General features: G+C 37.7%; 1 protein-coding gene across 5 annotated transcripts in view; it reads right to left on the bottom strand.

Annotated features, from left to right (window-relative positions):
- The window catches only part of RECK (reversion inducing cysteine rich protein with kazal motifs), a 72,573-nt gene that overhangs the window by 24,126 nt on the left and 31,107 nt on the right, over nucleotides 1-17,340 (bottom strand). For 3 of the 5 annotated variants that reach the window (XM_004271423.3, XM_033431105.2, XM_049711013.1), the window contains 3 exons: nucleotides 15,399-15,596; nucleotides 5,805-6,072; nucleotides 2,783-2,962 (listed from right to left, as the gene is read on the bottom strand). In XM_004271423.3, coding sequence (XP_004271471.1) covers nucleotides 2,783-2,962; nucleotides 5,805-6,072; nucleotides 15,399-15,596 — 646 coding nt within the window. Of the gene's footprint in view, nucleotides 1-2,782; nucleotides 2,963-5,804; nucleotides 6,073-15,398; nucleotides 15,597-15,954; nucleotides 16,045-17,340 lie in introns of all 5 variants that reach the window. The other 2 variants (XM_033431102.2, XM_033431104.2) reach the window with 1 other exon arrangement.

The following is a 17,340-nucleotide window of genomic DNA, read 5'->3' as shown; positions in this document are numbered from 1 at the left end:
CTTTTTCATACACTAAGTGGCTCTTTTGATGTCTTCTTTGATGAAGTGTCCTTGAAAATTTTTTGCCCATTTTTTAATTGGGTTGTTTGACTTTTTATTATGAGGCTGTGGGAGTTATTTATATATTCTGGATACAGGACCTCTGTCAAATGCACGTGTGTGTGTGTGTACATGTGTAATATATTGAATATTTTTTCTCAGACTGTGGCTTATCTTTTCAAATTTTAAATGGTGTCTTTTGGTGAACAAAAATGTTTACTGTTGAACTCTAGTTCATTAATTTTTTTCTTTTATAATTAGTGTATTTTGTGTCCTGCCTACAAAATCTCTGGCTATATCAAGGCTATCAACATAGTCTCCTATTTTTTTTTTCTAGAAGCTTTTATTTTTAGCTTTTATGTTTAGTTCTACGACCCATCTTGAATTAATTTTTGTGGATGGTGTGAGATGGAGGTTAAGGTTTTATTTTTTTCATACAGATATTCAGTTGTTCCAGCATCATTTGTTGATAAGATGTTTCTTTTTGCACTGAATTGCCTTGCTGCCTTTGTTGAAAATCAATTTATATGTGTGGGTCTATTCTTGCCTATTTTCTCATTGATCTATTTGTCTAAACTTATGCCAATATTACATTGATTTAATTTCTTTTTAAAATTAAAAAAATTTTATTTATTTATTATTATATAATTTATTATTATTCTTTTTTGGCTGCACCACACGTCTTGTGGGATCTTAGGTTCCTTGACCAGGGACTGAACCTGGGCCCTCGGCAGTGAAAGCACAGAGTCCTAACCACTGGACCACCAGGGAATTGCTACATTGACTTAATTTCTATTGCTTTATAATAAGTCTTGAAATCATGTACTGTAAGTTCTCCAAATTTATTCCTTAAAAAAATTGTTTTAGTTCTTCTAGGTTATTTGTCTTTTCATATGAATTTTAGAATTAGTCTGGCACTTTCTATTTTAAAAAGCTGGTTGGGATTTTGATTGAGATTGCACGGAATCTAGAGATTGGTTTCAGGAGAATTAACATCTTAACAATATTGAGTCTTCTAATCCATGAACATGGTACTTCTCTCCATTTAACTTCTCTCTTCAAAGTTTTCTGGTTCCTAGTGTAGAGTTCTTGCACATCTTTTGTTAATCTCTAAGTATTTCATATTTTTGATGCAATTGTGTAAATTTTTTTTTATAAATTTCATTTTCTAATTGTTTGTTGCTAATATACAGAAATACAATTGGCTTTTGTATGTTAAAGTTGTACCCTGTGACTTTGTTAAATTCAAGGATTTAAGGGGAGCTTGTATGCAGATTGTTGGGGCATCTCCTTTTGTGGTTCCCTCCTTTCTGAGATTTTCCAATTTCATATCCAGCCACTCTGGCAGCCCCAAACTGTGATCTCTTAACTCCTCAGCCCAAGACTGCTGCTTTTTGCTTGAATTCTATATGCCATGCCAGGGGACTGAGAGTGCCCATGAAGAAAAAACTGGATAAATGTGGCCCCCACTCAGTGTGGCTTCTATCTTTCATGAGATGTACTTCCTCCTGCTTTTGGTCACTCTCAAATGGCTTCAAAACAATTATGTTTTTATATTTTGTGCAGAGCTCATAATTGGTACTGACAGGAGTGGCAGTCTGATACAAACTGCTCCACCATTACCAGAAGCTAGAACTATGTGCAAATTTAACTTGAAACATTTCATAGACTTCAAATTTGCTCAACCTCTAAGCCAGGTCCTTATTGGCTAACACTAGTTGTAAAGATACCTCAATTTTCTTACTCAAAATAATAATCTGAATACTTTTAAGAGGATCGGATGTGTGTTAGCTTGAGGTGAGTATCCTCTGAACTTCCTTCTGCCTCAACTGAATGATTCTCTTCCTTTTTGTGTTCTTGATCTCTGGGCTGCAGCTCATAAAACCAGCCAGTCCCCTTTTCTTTAGAAACTCTCCCTCTCTGGCTTCTCTGATATGGCATTCTCTATGCTTCTGGATGCCCTTTTTCTGTTTTCTTCATTGCTTCTTCAGCCATTAATTCAGTTCTTGGCCCTTATTTTTCATACCTTAACTGATATCTCAGGGAAACACCTATTCAAATTGCTTCTGTAAAGAAAGTTTTTGTATGAAATAGGGGACTCACTGAGTGGGAACTTCAACCAATCTGAAGGTCTTTCAAAACAAATTGTCCGGGCTTCCCTGGTGGCGCAGTGGTTGAGAGTCTGCCTGCCGTTGCAGGGGACATGGGTTCGTGCCCCAGTCCGGGAAGATCCCACATGCCGCCGAGCGACTGGGCCCATGAGCCATGGCCGCTGAGCCTGCGCGTCCTGAGCCTGTGCTCCGCAGCGGAAGAGGCCGCAACAGTGAAAGGCCCGCGTACCACAAAAACAAAAACAAAAAAACAAAAAAACCACAAATTGACCGTAAGAGGGCATTTGGATGAGCAAATTGCTCACAGTGTTTTATTCTGCAGTGAATTATTTCCACTGGTGGTGCAGCAGAAGGGAGAGGGGAAGAATGGTAGACTGAAGGCAGAGGAGACTCTTTGAGTTCTAGAAGTTTGAAGTATCTCGAGATTAGAAGGGACTTTGTTACAGTGCTTCCTTTCCCAGGGGTGATTTACAAGATAGAATATAGCATTTAAAGATGAAATGATAAAGGTATACTACTTCCTTTTAACTTAGCAGGAACAAAATCAGAGTAAAATGATCTTTTCACTTATTTAAAAACAAGGCAATTAATGATAAAATACTTCTATTCCACGTATAGTAATTTGCTCCTACCTGTTGTTAAAATTAGTACAGTAAGTAAGATTTCTACAGCCCAACTGGCAAGGTTCCCGAACATCTGCTAAACAGGTCAACATGGACACTTCCACTGGATTATATTCACAAAAGCGATCAAACTCTTGCCAACTCTGTGTATTGCCCCAGCTCATGCTATAAAGTTTAGTGCACAGTTCCCTGAAACAAAAGAACAAATGAAGAAACGTACAGATGAGCCAAATGAATAAATATTTGATTTGCATAAAACGTGAACTCCATGAACTGTACTTTAGAACATAAATGAAAAAAAAAGTACAAAAACCAAAAGGCTAAGATCTATCTTCTAGAATTTAGAGCCTGAAAAAGTCATCTTTTATATGAAAAAGTTAGCCTTATTATCCATCTCTTTCCTTTTTGCTATGGTTTCTAGAAAGCTCAGTGCTAAATTTAATGTTTAATTATAGTATTGTACATCCTTATTCTTGGCACAATTATTCCCCTTTATATTTCTGATCTCTCTTTCACCTTTACTTGAAGTAAGGTAAAGCATATGGTGTTGCCTCCACAAAGATATAGTCCACTATATTTATACTTCAATCACAGGAGGCAAAACTGTGACATGATCCTCAGACTCCTTTTTTTTTTTTTTTTTTGCGGTACGTGGGCCTCTCACTGTTGTGGCCTCTCCCGTTGCGGAGCACAGGCTCCGGACGCAGGCTCAGCGGACATGGCTCAGGGGCCCAGCCGCTCCGCGGCACGTGGGATCTTCCTGGACCGGGGCACGAACCCGCGTCCCCTGCACTGGCAGGCGGACTCTCAACCACTGCGCCACCAGGGAAGCCCCAGACTCCTTTTAAAAAGCATTATAGACTTAGGGTTCACTGGATTCTCCCTGAAAAAGTATCCCCAAGCCACTTATATTCCTTAAGATATACCAAGATAGCCTACATGTAAAGGCTTTATGAATTCCAAAGCTGCTATAAACTATTGTATATAGTAATATATACTATATATATATATATATACTATTGTAGTACGTATGCATTTTTATTTCAGTACTCGATGATTATAAAGCAACTTCAGTGCATATATAAAGCTAAAATAACATCAGTATCATTTCCAAAGTGCTTTCACACATCATATTCATTAGTTTAATTTTTAACATTTATAAATGTAATAAAAGTGTCAAAAAAAGTAACACATAATATAAAATTTTAATACTACCGGAATATGCAAAATCACAAGTAGAAATTCTCCACCCCTGTCACATTTTGACTCTCATAATTACCCCTATGAGGAGGGTATCTTTACTTTTATAAGTTTGCTCATTCACTCTACCAGCATTTATTGAGTGCCTGTTTTGTGTGAGGCCCTGTTGAAGGCACTGGAAATGCAGTGGTGAATAAAAGAGACAAAGTCCCTGCTCTCAATTGAGCTTACACATGATGGGGATGAGAAAGCTGATATCAAGATCCATTAGGTAGGGACTTCGCTGGAGGTGCAGTGGTTGAGAGTCTGCCTGCCAATGCAGGGGACACAGGTTTGAGCCCTGGTCCAGGAAGATCCCACACGCCGCGGTGCAACTAAGCCTGTACACCACAACTACTGAGCCTGTGCTCTAGAGCCCGTGAGCCACAACTACTGAGCCCACGTGCCACAACTACTGAGCCTCTGTGCCTAGAGCCTGTGCTCCACAACAAGAGAAGCCACAGCAATGAGAAACCCGCGCACCGCAACAAAGAGTAGCCCTGCTTGCCACAACTAGAGAAAGCCTGCACGCAGCAACTAAGACCCAACGCAGCCTTAAAAAAAAAAAAAAAAAAAAAAAAAAAATCCATTAGGTACCTTGATCTGGAAATCAGTCCTTTCTTTAGTCCTAACTTTCTGAATGACCTTGGACAGATTGTTTAACATCTCAGAGTTAGTTTTCTATATATATACAAGAATTATACAAATTGACATCAGTCATAAGATGATACCAGTCATCTTGTAAGGTTTCATGAGGATGAAACAAGATGAAAGTGAAAGCATTCAGTAAACCATAAAACCTTACATCAAGGTAAGAGGTGCCACATTTCTTACTGAAATTCTTCTGGGATGACACAGCCAGTCCTATCTCCAGTGACTACAGGGCATTAACTCTTCTGTAGACATTCAAAGAAGTACTCAGCATCCCTCCCATATGTACATTTATTAATTCCTATCAGCAATACAATTTCCTGAATTATAGGGCCAACTTAACTTCTCTTTTAGCCCTTCTGTTAATTTTCTTTGGATGTTTTCCAGATTTTTTCATATCTTTGATAAAGTCTGATGAGCTATTCTAGGCACAAGTTTTTGCTAAAGTCCATCCAATTTAGAAACCAGAGGAAAGATCGTTTCACTCCTCGTACGTCATATTCATTTCAGGATATTCTAGTAATATGTGGTAACTTTTCACCCAAAATATCTCTAATAAAGCAAACTTCCGTTTCACCTGTGTTAAACCTTTACCTTATCTCCATTTATTCTTATCTCTAGATTGTGTTTCCTCCAACCTACACAAATAGTATTGCCAATTTTTTATCCCTAGGTGTATCATCCAAATGAATGCCAATACACTGCTGTCTAACTTTGGATATAAGTGCCAGCCCAGGTTATTCACCAACACATGCAAAAAGTTGATTAAGTTCAAAGTTTCACAATTTAACAAAAAGAATATCCCTTAGATGTCTGGTCAAAACATCTCCTAAATTGTAAGCTTACTTGACGATAACCTCGAGGGTAGAATTCATATTGCATCATCTTTAAATATTTATTGCCCTGCCAATGCTAAACCTCCACACCGCAAAACACAGTGCTTTTAGCTCAATGTACAAAAACAATGTTCTATATATACATCATGCTCAATAAATATCTGCTGGATGAAAGAATGATTTTATATCTTCTAGACTCTTAAGACTACACAGTGCAAGAACATAGCACACATTTGCTAGACTTAAATTCATTAATTAAAATGCTATTTTCTACTGTTTTTAATAAAGGAAAATGAGGTACTGACCTACACGTTGAAGTGTTTGCTTTAGAACAACAGTGCAATTTAGCGCCATCAAGGCCTGTAGAGGGAGGAGGGTGTACAGTGACTCCAGGGTGAACAGATTGTGAGCTTTCAAGAAAACACTGCCAAAGTGGATCCTGAGGCAAAGGCTGGGTCTTACAACCCTCGATGAGGCCATCAACAATCTCCATTTCTGTTTTCTTAGACATCAGAATTCTCTTGCAGGCATTTTGGCAAGCATGATCTTCAGCTCTGTCACAGCAATATAAACCTACATTTTCAGAATATAAGTGGCTTAATTAGCTGGTTTTATGTCATGCATTGCTCAGACAGAAGGACCCAGTGGTGTACTGGAACCTGTCACTACTCTTGAGTCATGTCAATTTCTCCAGGATACTAAGCCTACCAAATTCTCTCTCCATTACTTTGCAATATAGCAAATAAGTGAAAAGCTAAAGGTAGACTAGGTATTTATTCCCAGATTCACCACTGTGCCCAATCATGGGATCTCCAGCACTATTTCTAGATAAATGAAAGGTCCTCTTACACCTAAGAGGTCCTTACATGCAAGGCATTTTATGTTCCTGGAAAGGGTATTGTAGATCAAACTGGAATTATTTCATGCTAGAAACAGCTACCTAAAAGGGATTATGTTCTTGACATAATGAGAAAGGTGACTAATTTTAATAGCAATAACCACAAATACTGTATTTCATTACATTCTGGGATATAAAGCTTTTACAAATCTGTGCAAATGAATTAATCTAAGTAGTAATTTAAATAATACAATTAAAAACTCTGACAAGATATCAGTTTGCTTCTGCCTTTACTTTTCTATAAAAAATCAGAAAGCAAGAGAACACTTTCAACCAGTCTATAGGATTCAGAGGGCTTCTTTGAAGTAGTTTTCTTAGGAGTTTGACTTCTTAAGAAGCTTATTCAGGCATATCTGTTATCTGTCTGTAGCTTTCTTTTCCGGATTTCCTATGTATTAGCACAGACATTTGAGATGGTTGTTCTACCCTTAAAACATTTTTCCGCCTTTTTTTTTTTTTTTTTTGAGCTGCTATCTATCAATGTTGCTTCAGCAGCACCTCTCTATAGCCTAAATGTCAGTGAAGACAGATCTGCCTTTAAAATGAATGAAGGTTATTATGGCAAATGCTTCACCCTCTGATTTTCATCACACAACCACACAAATGTCATAAGCCTTAGAGTTCTGCTTTAGATTCTGGCCAAACAAGGCACATAGCACTGCTTTTGAGTTTACAAAAACAAGTCGTTCAATATCCCAGTGTAAATCAAAACATTGGCATCTGGCTTCTGAGTCTTACAAGTCTCTTGCCAGTTTTGCTTAATTAGTCAGTTCTTAAAGTCTGATCATCTCTAAATGAACAAAGTGGATTATAGGCTTTCCAAAGCTGAGATTTTGAAGACCCCATAACATGCAAGTTCATTAGGAGGCCCTACTTTTTTAAAAGTATCAGGATCTCATTTATATTGATGTTTTTATTATAAAAGTATATATATAAAAGTATATCCATATAATGTGGAACAAATAGGTATATAACTAAAAATGTACCTTACTATACACATTTAGTTCTGAAACTTGCTTTTTTTTTGCTTATTACATCTTGGACTTCTGTAAACATACATCTTTTTTTTTTTTGTATTGAAGTATAGTTGATTTACAATATTGTGTTAGTTTCACATGCACAGCAAAGTAATTCGGTTATACATATATATGTTGGGGTTTTTTTATTCTTTTCCATATGTTGTTACAAGATATTCAATATAGCTCCCTGTGCTATACAGTAAATCTTTGTTGTTTACCTATTTTGTATATGGTAGTGTACATCTTAATCCATACTTCTAATTTATCCCTCACCCCACCCCCCTTCCCCCTTGGTAACCATAAGTTTGTTTTCCATGTCTGTGAGTCTATCTGTTTTGTAAAAAGTTCATTTGTATTATTTTTCAGATTCCACATATAAGTGATATCATTTAGTATTTGTCTTTGTCTGACTTACTTCACTTAGTATGATAATCTCCACTCCATCCATGTTACTGCAAATGGTATTATTTCATTCTTTTTTATGGCTGAGTAATATATTCCATTGTGTGTGTGTGTGAGTATGTGTGTGTGTGTGTGTATGTCACATCTTCTTTATCCATTCATCTGTTGATGAACACTTGGGTTGTTTCCATTCCTTGGCTACTTTTTTTTAAAATAAATCTTATTTAACTATTTTTGGCTGCATTTGGTCTTCGTTGCTGCGCATAGGCTTTCTCTAGTTGCGGCAAGCAGGGGCTACTCTTCGTTGCGGTACACGGACTTCTCAATGTGGTGGCTTCTCTTGTTGTTGAGCACGGGCTCTAGGTGTGTGGGCTTCAGTAGTTGTGCCACGAGGGCTTCAGCAGTTGTGGCTCGTGGGCTCTAGAGCACAGGCTCAGTAGTTGTGGCACATGGGCTTAGTTGCTCTGCAGCACGTGGGATCTTCCCGGACAAGGGCTCGAACCTGTGTCCCCTGCATTGTCAGGCGGATTCTTAACCACTGTGCCACCAGGGAAGCCCCATGCCTTGGTTATTGTAAACAGTGCTGCTATGAACATTGGGGTGCATGTATCTTTTTAAATTAGTTTTCATCTTTTCCAGAAATATACCCAAGAGTGGGATTGATGGATCATATGGTAACTTTATTTGTAGTTTTTTAAGGAACCTCCATACTGTTCTCCATAGTGGCTGTACCAATTTACATTCCCGCCAACAGTGTCAGTGGGCTCCCTTTTCTCCACACCCTCTTCAGCATTTATTTGTAGACTTTTTGATGACAGCCATTCTGACTAGTGTGAGGTGTAGTTCTTTTCCTTCTCTCATTGTAGTTTTCTTTTTTTATTTTTAAAATTTATTTTTGAATTTTATTTCTTTATACAGCAGGTTCTTACTAGTTATCCATTTTATACATAATAGTGTATGTATGTCAATCCCAATCTCCTAATTCATCACACTATCCCCCATCCCCCGCTATTTTCCCCCCTTGGTGTCCATACATTTGTTCTCTACATCTGTGTCTCTATTTCTGCCCTGCAAACCAGTTCTTCTGTACCATTTTGCTAGGTTCCACATACATGTGTTAATATACGATATTTGTTTTTCTCTTTCTGACTTACTTCACTCAGTATGACAGTCTCTAGATCCCTCCATGTCTCTACAAATGACCCAATTTCATTCCTTTTTACGGCTGAGTAATATTCCATTGTATATATGTACCACATCTTCTTTATCCATTCGTCTGTCGATGGGCATTTAGGTTGCTTCCATGACCTTGTTATTGTAAATAGTGCTGCAATGAACATTGGGGTGCATGTGTCTTTTTGAATTAAGGTTTTCTCTGGGTATATGACCAGTAGTGCGATTGCTGGGTCATATGGTAATTCTATTTTTAGTTTTTTAAGGAACCTCCATACTGTTCTCCATAGTGGCTGTATCAACTTACATTCCCACCAACAGTGCAAGAGGGTTCCCTTTTCTCCACACCCTCTCCAGCATTTGTTGTTTGTAGATTTTCTGATGATGCCCATTCTAACCAGTGTGAGGTGATACCTCATTATAGTTTTGATTTGCATTTCTCTAATAATTAGTGATGTTGAGCAGCTTTTTTTTCTTTTTTTTTTTTTCCGGTATGTGGGCCTCTCACTGTTGTGGCCTCTCTCGTTGCGGAGCACAGGCTCCGGACGCGCAGGCTCAGCAGCCATGGCTCACGGGCCCAGCCGCTCTGCGGCATGTGGAATCCTCCCAGACTGGGGCATGAATCCGTGTCCCCTGCATCGGCAGGCGGACTCTCAACCACTGCGCCACCAGGGAAGCCCCTGAGCAGCTTTTCATGTGCTTCCTTGCCATCTTTATGTCTTCTTTGGAGAAATGTCTATTTAGGTTTTTAGCCCATTTTTGGATTGAGTTTTTTTTTAATATTGAGCTGCATGAGCTGTTTATATATTTTGGAGATTAATCCTTTGTCCGTTGATTTGTTTGCAAATATTTTCTCCCATTCTGAGAGTTTTTTGATCTTGTTTGTAGTTTCCTTTGTGCAAAAGCTTCATTAGATCCCATTTGTTTATTTTTGCTTTTATTTCCATTACTCTAGGAGGTGGATCAAAAAAGATCTTCCTGTGATTTATGTAAGAGTGTTCTTCCTATGTTTTCCTCTAAGAGTTTTAGAGTGCCCAGTCTTACATTTAGGTCTCTAATCCATTTTGAGTTTATTTTTGTGTATGGTGTTAGGAAGTGTTCTAATTTCATTCTTTCACATGTAGCTGTCCAGTTTTCCCAGCACCACTTATTGAAGAGACTGTCTTTTCTCCATTGTATATCCTTGCCTCCTTTGTCATAGATTAGTTGACCACAGGTGCATGGGTTTATCTCTGGGCTTTCTATTCTGTTCCATTGATCTATATTTCTGTTTTTGTCCCAGTACCATATTGTCTTGATTACTGTAGCTATGTAGTATAGTCTGAAGTCAGGGAGCCTGATTCCTCCAGATCCGTTTTCTTCCCTCAGTACTACTTTGGCTATTTGGGGTCTTTTGTGTCTCCATACAAATTTTAAGATTTTTTGTTCTAGTTCTGTAAAAAATGCCATTGGTAATTTGATAGGGATTGCACTGAATCTGTAGATTGCTTTGGGTAGTATAGTCATGTTCACAATATTGATTCTTCCGATCCAAGAACATGGTATATCTATCCATCTGTTGGTATCATCTTTAATTTCTTTCATCAGTGTCTTACAGTTTTCTGCATACAGGTCTTTTGTCTCCCTAGGTAGGTTTATTCCTAGGTATTTTATTCCTTTTGTTGCAATGGTAAATGGGAATGTTTTCTTAATTTCTCTTTCAGATTTTTCATCATTAGTGTACAGGAATGCAAGAGATTTCTGTGCATTTTTTCTTTTTTCTGAATTTTTGAGTTTTTTAAAATATATATCAGGTTCTTATTAGTTATGTGCATTAATTTTGTATCCTGAAACTTTACCAAATTCATTGATTAGCTCTAGTAGTTTTCTGGTGGCATCTTTAGGATTCTCTGTGTATAGTATCATGTCATCTGCAAACAGTGACAGCTTTACTTCTTCTTTTCCAATTGGTATTCTTTTATTTCTTCTTCTTCTCTGATTGCCGTGGCTAGGACTTCCAAAACTATGTTTAATAAAAGTGGCGAGAGTGGACATCCTTGTCTTCTTCCTGACGTTAGAGGAAATGTTTTCAGTTTTTCAACACTGAGAATGATGTTTGCTGTGGGTTTGTCATATATGGCCTTTATTTTGTTGATGTAGGTTCCCTCTATGCCCACTTGCTGGAGAGTTTTTATCATAAATGGGTGTTGAATTTTGTCAAAAGCTTTTTTCTGCATCTATTGAGATGATCATATGGTTTTTATTCTTCAGTTTGTTAATATGGTTATCACATTGATTGATGTGCATATATTGAAGAATCCTTGCATACCTGGGATAAATCCCACTTGATCATGGTGTATGACCCCTTTAATGTGTTGTTGGATTCTGTTTGCTAGTATTTTGTTGAGGATTTTTGCATCTATATTCATCAGTGATATTGGTCTATAATTTTCTTTTTTTGTAGTATCTTAGTCTGGTTTTGGTATCAGGGTGATGGTGGCCTCATAGAATGAGTTTGGGAGTGTTCCTTGCTCTGCAATTTTTTGGAAGAGTTTGAGAAGGATGGGTGTTAGCTCTTCTCTAAATGTTTGATAGAATTCACCTGTGAAGCCATCTGGTCCTGGACTTTCGTTTGTTGGAAGATTTTTAATCACAGTTTCAATTTCAGTGCTTGTGATTGGTCTGTTCATATTTTCTATTTTTTCCTGATTCAGTCTTGGCAAGTTGTGCATTTCTAAGAATTTGTCCAATTCTTCCAGGTTGTCCATTTTATTGGCATAGAGTTGGTTGTAGTAGTCTCTTAGGAGGTTTTGTATTTCTGTGGTGTCTGTTGTAACTTCTTTTTCATTTCCAATTTTATTGATTTGAGTCCTCTCCCTCTTTTTCTTGATGAGTCTGGCTAATGGTTTATCAATTTTGTTTATCTTCTCTAAGAACCAGCTTTTAGTTTTATTGATCTTTGCTATTGTTTTGTTTCTATTTATTTCTGCTCTGATTTTATGATTTCTTTCCTTCTACTAACTTTCGGTTTTGTTTGTTCTTCTTTCTCTAGTTCCTTTAGGTGTAAGGTTAGATTGTTTATTTGAGATTTTTCTTGTTTATTGAGGTAGGCTTGTATTGCTATAAACTTCCTTCTTAAAACTGCTTTTGCTGCATCCCATAAGTTTTGGATTGTCGTGTTTTCACTGTCATTTGTTTCTAGGGGTTTTTTTAATGATTTTTTTAAAATTAATTAATTTTATTTTTGGCTGCACTGGGTCTTTGTTGCTGCACCCGGGCTTTTCTCTAGTTGAGGTGAGCGGGGGCTACTATTTGCTGTGGTGCACTGGCTTCTCATTGCGGTGGCTTCTCTTGTTGCAGAGCACGGGCTCTAAAGCGCAGGCTCAGTACTTGTGGCACACGGACTTGGTTGTTCCATGACATGTGGGATCTTCCCAGACTAGGGCTTGAACCCGTTTCCCCTGCATTGGCAGGCGGATTCTTAACCACTGTGCCACGAGGGAAGCCCTCTAGGTATTTTTTGATTTCCTCTTTTGATTTCTTCAGTGATCTCTTGATTATTTAGTAACGTATTGTTTAGCCTCCACGTGTTTGTGTTTTTTACGTTTTTTTCCCTGTAATTGATTTCTAATCTCATAGCATTGTGGTCAGAAAAGATGCTTGATACAATTTCAATTTTCTTAAATTTACTGAGGCTTGATTTGTGAACCAAGATGTGATCTATTCAGGAGAATGTTCCATGCGCACTTGAGAAGAAAGTGTAATCTGCTGTTTTCGGATGGAATGTCCTATAAATATCAATTAAATCTATCTGGTCTATTGTGTCAGTTAAAGCTTGTGTTTCCTTATTAATTTTCTGTTTGGATGGTCTGTCCATTGGTGTAGGTGAGGTGTTAAAGTCCCCCACTATTACTGTGTTACTGTCAATTTCCTCTTTTATAGCTGTTAGCAGTTGCCTTATGTATTGAGGTGCTCCTATGGTGCACCATATATATTTACAATATTATATATAATTGTTATATCTTCTTCTTGGATTGATCCCTTGATCATTATGTAGTGTCCTTCCTAGTAACATTGTCTCTTGTAACATTCTTTATTTTAAGTCTATTTTATCTGATATGAGTATTGCTATTCCAGCTTTCTTTTGATTTCCATTTGCATGGAGTATCTTTTTCCATCCCCTCACTTTCAGTCTATATGTGTCCCTAGGTCTGAAGTGGGTCTCTTGTAGACAGCATATATATGGGTCTTGTTTTTGTATCCATTCAGCAAGCCTGTGTCTTTTGGTTGGAGCATTTTATCCATTCATGTTTAAGGTAATTATCGATATGTATGTTCCTATGACCATTTTCTCAACTGTTATGAGTTTGTTTTTGTTGGTCGTTTTCTTCTCTTGTGTTTCCCACTTAGAGAAGTTCCTTTTGCATTTGTTGTAGACATGGTTTGGTGGTGCTGAATTCTCTTACTTTTTGCTTGTCTGTTAAGCTTTTGATTTCTCCATCGAATCTGAATGAGATCTGTGCTGGGTAGAATAATCTTGGTTGTCGGTTCTTCCCTTTCATCACTTTAAGTATATCATGCCACTCCCTTCTGGCTAGTAGAGTTTCTGCTGAGAAATCAGCTGTTAACCTTATGGGAGTTCCCTTGTATGTTATTTGTCGTTTTTCCCTTGCTGCTTTCAACAATTTTTCTTTGTCTTTAATTTTTGCCAATTTGATTACTATGTGTCTCGGCGTGTTTCTCCTTGGGTTTATCCTGTATGAGACTCTCTGCACTTACTGGACTTGGGTGGCTATTTCCTTTCCCATGTTAGGGAAGTTTTCGACTATAATCTCTTCAAATATTTTCTTGGGTCCTTTCTCTCTCTCTTCTCCTTCTGGGACCCCTATAATGCAAATGTTGTTGCGTTTAATGTTGTCCCAGAGGTCTCTTAGGCTGTCTTCATTTCTTTTCATTCTTTTTTCTTTATTCTGTTCTGCAGCAGTGAATTCCACCATTCTGTCTTCCAAGTCACTTATCTGTTCTTCTGCCTCAGTTATTCTGCTATTGATTCCTTTTAGTGTATTTTTCATTTCAGTTATTGTGTTGTTCATCTCTGTTTGTTTGTTCTTTAATTCTTCTGGTATTTGTTAAACATTTCTTGCATCTTCTCGATCTTTGCCTCCATTCTTTTTCCGAGGTCCTGGATCATCTTCAATATCATTATTCTGAATTCTTTTTCTGGAAGGTTGCCTATCTCCACTTCATTTACTTGTTTTTCTGGGGTTTTATCTTGTTCCTTCAGCTGGTACATAGCCCTCTGCCTTTTCATCTTGCCTATATTACTGTGAATGTGGCTTTTGTTCCATAGGCTGCAGGATTGTAGTTCTTCTTGCTTCTGCTGTCTGCCCTCTCACTCATTGTAGTTTTGATTTGCATTTCTCTAACAATTAGCAATATTGAGCATCTTTTCATGTGCCTGCTGGTCATCTGTATGTCTTCTTTGGAGAAATGTCTATTTAGGTCTTCTGTCCATTTTTTGATTGGGTTGTTTACTTTTTTGATATTGAGTTGTATAAGCTGTTTGTATATTTTGGAAATTAAGTCCTTGTTGGTCGTGTTGTTTATAAATATTTTCTCCCAGTCCACAGGTTGTCTTTTCATTTTGTTTATGGTTTCCTTTGCTGTGCAAAAGCTTATAAGCTTGAGTAGGTCTCATTTGTTTGTTTTGCTTCTATTTCTTTTGCCTTGGGAGACTGATCTAAGAAAATATTGCTAAAATTTATGTCAGAGAAGGTTTCTCCTATGTTCTCTTCTAGGAGTTTTATGGTATCATGTCATATAATTAAGTCTTTAAGCCATTTTGAGTTTATTTTTGTGTATTGTGTGAGGGAGTGTTCTAACTTCACTGATTTACATAATACATCTTCCAGTATGTTGACTGTATAATGTAGTTATTCTACAGATATATAATTTATTTAATCAACTTTAATCAATATCCTATTGGTGGATGTTTAGGTCATTTTAAATTTTTCTCTATACCAGCAATGTTGTAGTAAACATCCTTTATATGTATAGATGTATTTTTGAAAATTTGTGAGTTTTTGTGAAGGATAATTTCTGAGAAATAGAATTGCTAGATTAAAAGGTATGATTATTTGAAAGTCTCATGGGCATAACCCAATTTTCCCTCTTAAAGTATCCATACCAGTGAATTTTCCCACTTCAGAATAGAGAGTGCCTGTTTCTTCATACCCTTGACAGCCCTGTCTTTCTCGGCATCTTTTAGCTGTGATGATAATGTCCAGTCTGCCAAATCTAAAGACCAAAGGAAGCCTGGTATTTCCCAAATGACCCAGACTGTAGATATCTTCAAGAATTTACTTCGTTTTTTTTACAAATTATTTTACCAAAGATTGAAATGAGAGGAATATGTGGCTTTTACTTACTATCTGTTGGGTTCCTCATTGGATAAGATTGGGTATAATTGTTTACACAGTGTATTAATTGTGGACTAATAGAGGCACAATAATTTTCCACTGCTTTGATCTGAGAAGGACCAGGAGAAGAGTCTGTTCGAAAAATGGCTTGACAGTATTCTCGGCAGTTTGTGTGATGGCCTGCATAACTGCAACAAACTGAGCCCACTAGGGGAAAAAAAAAGATTACATTGAAATGAAATCAGCTATTTGCTAACATTAAATCATCATAATAATGATGGAACAATATGTGTCTTTTTGAATTTCAGAAATAAAACCATGCCATAGAAGACACGTAGTTAAAGTCAGCACTACTATAAGCATGGCCATGGGGACATTCAGGTGCTCACTGGTCTGAGAAAGTCATTATTTGTCAACTTATAGTCTATAATGCGGTGGTTCTCAGCAGGAGCAGTACCAGCCCCTGGGAGAATTTGGATGCATGTGGAAGTGTTTCTGGTTTTCATGATGACTTAAGGATGACTGCTGGCATTTAGCACATGGGGGTCAGGGCTGTGCAACGTACAGGAAAGTCTCATATAATCGAAACTGTCTCCCAAAATGCTAATAGCACCCATGTTGAGAACCACTGGAACAGCTTCCTTCCACGTTGGATCTGTGGAGATTCATAAACAAAGCAAACCAAAGCAAACCAAATCAAACATATCAAAATAAAACAAAACCCCAAATACCTCACATTTATAAAATAGGACCAGTAAAAACCAAGAGATATCAGGACCACTTCATAAATTTGCAAATTATATAACTGTCCATCTTGAAACAAAATCCCTAAAGTTCTATACTGTTTGAAAATCTCCAAGACTATGCCTAAATTGAAAGTGCTCACCTCAAAACTGATATGACTTGCTTCAACACTGAAAAGTAAAACCCACATTTGGAATAAACGATTCTGGACGTATGTATTTTTAAAAATCAAGGTGGACTATTTAAGGTATCTGGGAAGAGCAGGATGAGTGGCTGGGGGTGCAGATGTGGGATTTATAATGAAGAACAAGAGGTCCTCATAGGAGAGGCTAAGGGGTCTGTGGGAGGCTGAAGGGAGCCAAAAGGGTAGAGGTATGGCTGGAAAAGGTTAAGAAAATGGCAGGTAGGAAACCTCTGATAATAATTAGGGATGGTTATAGAGGAACCAGAATCAGGTTTCTGGTGGATTCCACAGACCAAGGAATGAGCAGGGAACTCAGGCGACTTCCAGAAATAATGATAATGATAAAATCATATACAAATGAACTAAAGTAGGACTACACTGATAGTAAGACAAGCCTCTTTCCTGGACAAGGAAACTGTTTCATACCTATTGTGCCAGCTAAGTTTCTGATTTGAAATTACTAACAAACTTACATTGTTCAATGCTGAATTGTTCATTTTAATCACAAAGAACAATCATTAATGGCTACATTTATCATTGTCAACCTCAATGAAGCTAAAACTGGGGGCAGGGGTGAGGGATGCTGAGGACAGAGGAGACAAGTGAGAATAGGACAAAGATGCCTGTCTTCTGATGCCCCAATTAGGCTGGCTTCCTCAGTGTGGGAGGATATAGGGTTATGTGCTAAAGGCTATCTGGAAAATCTTGAACTAAACCCCAGTTAGAAAGAGTAGAAGATAAAGTACAGACAGCTAATGTTTCTTATACTTTAATACACCCCACTGCCAAGCTCACCTAACAACTCTTTACTCCTCACATGTGTTTCCCCATCTCCAACTGCTCTCGCTGTTCCCTTCAGCTGGAATTCCCTTCCTCCAATCTCTACTGCTCACATCATGTCCATCCTTCAAGGCCCAGTTCAGCTACCAACTCCATGAAGTCACCTCTAAGCGCCCCTGCAAGATGTGATCCCTCCTTCCTCTGAACTCCCGCGGCACCTTATCAGTAACTCTATCCCATACC

The sequence above is a fragment of the Orcinus orca genome, chromosome 6 (genome assembly GCF_937001465.1).
Source record: "Orcinus orca chromosome 6, mOrcOrc1.1, whole genome shotgun sequence".
Classification (NCBI taxonomy): domain Eukaryota; kingdom Metazoa; phylum Chordata; class Mammalia; order Artiodactyla; family Delphinidae; genus Orcinus; species Orcinus orca.
This window is presented reverse-complemented; position numbering and strand designations above follow the sequence as displayed.